This window comes from Engraulis encrasicolus, chromosome 15, assembly GCF_034702125.1.
Source record: "Engraulis encrasicolus isolate BLACKSEA-1 chromosome 15, IST_EnEncr_1.0, whole genome shotgun sequence".
Taxonomy (NCBI): Eukaryota; Metazoa; Chordata; class Actinopteri; order Clupeiformes; family Engraulidae; genus Engraulis; species Engraulis encrasicolus.
Window position 1 is genome coordinate 25,889,307 of NC_085871.1, and position 2,500 is coordinate 25,891,806.

A 2,500-nucleotide genomic window follows, 5' to 3' on the forward strand; every position below is an offset into this window, starting at 1 on the left:
ATCCACCAAAAAAATAATAAGCGTCTTCATTTCATTGTGCCTCTGTTGCGCGCATGCAGGGAAGTGACCTGGTTATGTAAAGGGGATAAATGAAGGGAAATGGCCAGAAACATATCGTCCCGTATCCTCGGCAGCTGGAAAGTAGCGTAGCTACGTCCGCTGCCCTTGCTCCATTTGCTCCGTTCTCCATAATTTTCCTCTGCGGAGGGTTTTTCCTCCGCGGCGTCCTATTTACAGGAGCCGGCCCCCGAGGTCACTGCGGCCCTTCATGGCTCTGGCTTGGTTCCTTGGATGCTGCCTCGGAGCTGCTGCTGCTGCTACTGCAGGAGAGTAACCTTATTTCTCACTAAAGCAGAGCATCTATGGAGAGATGGGTACTTTTCGTCGTGTGGCCAAGTTTTAAGGAATTGCACAATACATTGGGAGACGGTATCATAATGGAAGTCTAGTCTGAAGTAGACTTTAATGAACATAGTCGGAGTAATCCGTGCATAAGTAGTCTACCCCAATTATAATCTCTCTCTCTCTCTCTCTCTCTCTCTCTCTCTCTCTCTCTCTCTCTCTCTCGCTCTCTCCTGAGCTTCGGGAACATCACGCACACTCCTATCAGCACAATTCTTAAGAAGTTTATGGTGAGATGCTTCCGTTTTCAAGCGTCGCCACAGTTGCTTACGTAGTCCTAAAGTACATCGATAAGAACGTTTTTTAACCACTCACTAAAATAGATATGTAGGCCTACGGCGTTCACCAGGTATACACACATGAAGACTATAATATGAGGGGGAAACAACAGCTTGAGCCAGTGGAAACTGTCACAGACTCAAAATGCCGTTGAGACAAGCGGAAGATGACGAGGACACACACAATACATGTGGTGATCATGCTTCCCCATATGGCTCACATTTTTCCCCTGCCAGTGGCGCAGTCATCATACCCAAATGAGAACAAGTTTTAAGCATAGTCTATTCATTCAGCACATGAATATTACACATATTGGTTTTGAACAGTTTCGTGCTGTCCAGTTTTACCAACTATCGGCTTCAGTTTCAACCCTTACAAGCACCTGTTCGCATCCGCCCGTACCACTCTGTCAAACCACGAACTGCTTCACTCAACGTCACTTTTCGCAAAGATGTTTGTTTGATGGTGACGAACAGTGATTTGTACCATAAAGACGTAACTAGTCAGTCATATGGTGATACATAAGACGTAATCCATTATTGATATTATAATTATATTTCCAAGAGTTGGATAGTCAAAAAAGTAGCCTAACAGGCAATGAGACGGAACATGTTGTGTGGTTGGCATGAAACATGTAGTTTGGAAAAGGGTGGGTAGTCTCCCTGTTTTTCTTGGCTGCTTGGAGCAGCGTATGATTGATGTCTATATTCGCACCATCACAGGACAGGTGGAGCTCGCGCAAAATGTAAATCACGAGGATCAAAGAGCTGCGAGAGAGGGATAGGATAAAGGAGGGGTAGGTTGTGAGGTGTGGTGGTGGTGGTGTGAAACGGAGAGAGATTCCACAAAGGGTTAATTAAATGCAAGTTCGAAGTAGCGCCCATACGTCAGACACATGACAAAAAAGGGAGAAGTCCAAAAAGTCCCACTTACATAGACACACACAGACACTCACTCATTGGTGCGCGCACGCACACACACACACACACACACACACACACACACACACACACACACACACACACACACACACACACACACACACACACACACACACACACCGTCAACATCTGGGTTAACTGAAATAGAACAGCACACGGCACCAGCCAACGCATGGACGCAGCTGATATCTGCCGTCGCCTCCTACATGAGCGGTAAAAGGAGAGACACAGGGGGCCTCGAAAGCCACTCCAACAGCCAGTCGAGCAGAGAGCGAACAAAGTGCTCTTTCCCCGGGTAACCTCCCACATTAGAGCAGCCCCGATACTTTCCCCTCCACCAATCCCCCTTTCTCACAGCAAATGAAAAAAGACACACACACTCAATCTTTCCACAGCGAAGCAGAAAACGGACCCTCGGGCGTTGCTTACCTTAAAACGTTCCAGCTTTTCAGGGGGTCCAGGTCGGAAATGATAGAAACCATTGTTAAACTGCTGAAGAGGACGGGGGTTACTGTAGACTTGGTGTAGCGGCGCGCCTGGGCGTCTGACGACTCGGGACACAAAACACAATACGAAGAAGCGAGGGAGAGAGAGAAGAGCTGCACTCCGTGTGCGAATGACAACCGCGCTCCGATACGACTCGCTCTAGTTGGCTGTGTGTGTGATAAACCCTTGTCATCGCAGGTCCCTCCGCCCCTCGAATCAATTCTATGCTGTGCCGCTCCTGCTTCGCTCTCTCTCACTCTATCTCTCTCCTTCGTTTGCACTCTTCTCCCCAAGTATTTTATCTCGTTTTACCATCGACTTTATTCACAGGACATACGCTCATGTGTTTCGTTTTTAATGATGCAAAATGTAATATTCTTTTGAGATTGAAA

At 47.3% G+C, this 2,500-nt stretch overlaps 1 protein-coding gene across 1 annotated transcript in view; it reads right to left on the minus strand.

Moving 5' to 3' along the window:
* The window catches only part of celf2 (cugbp, Elav-like family member 2), a 333,204-nt gene extending 330,833 nt beyond the window's left edge, over positions 1 to 2,371 (minus strand). The window contains exon 1 of the mRNA XM_063217283.1: positions 2,052 to 2,371. Within this exon, the coding sequence (XP_063073353.1) occupies positions 2,052 to 2,104 (53 nt within the window). The 5' untranslated portion in view covers positions 2,105 to 2,371. The remainder of the gene's footprint in view (positions 1 to 2,051) is intronic.
* Positions 2,372 to 2,500: the final 129 nt, after the last annotated feature.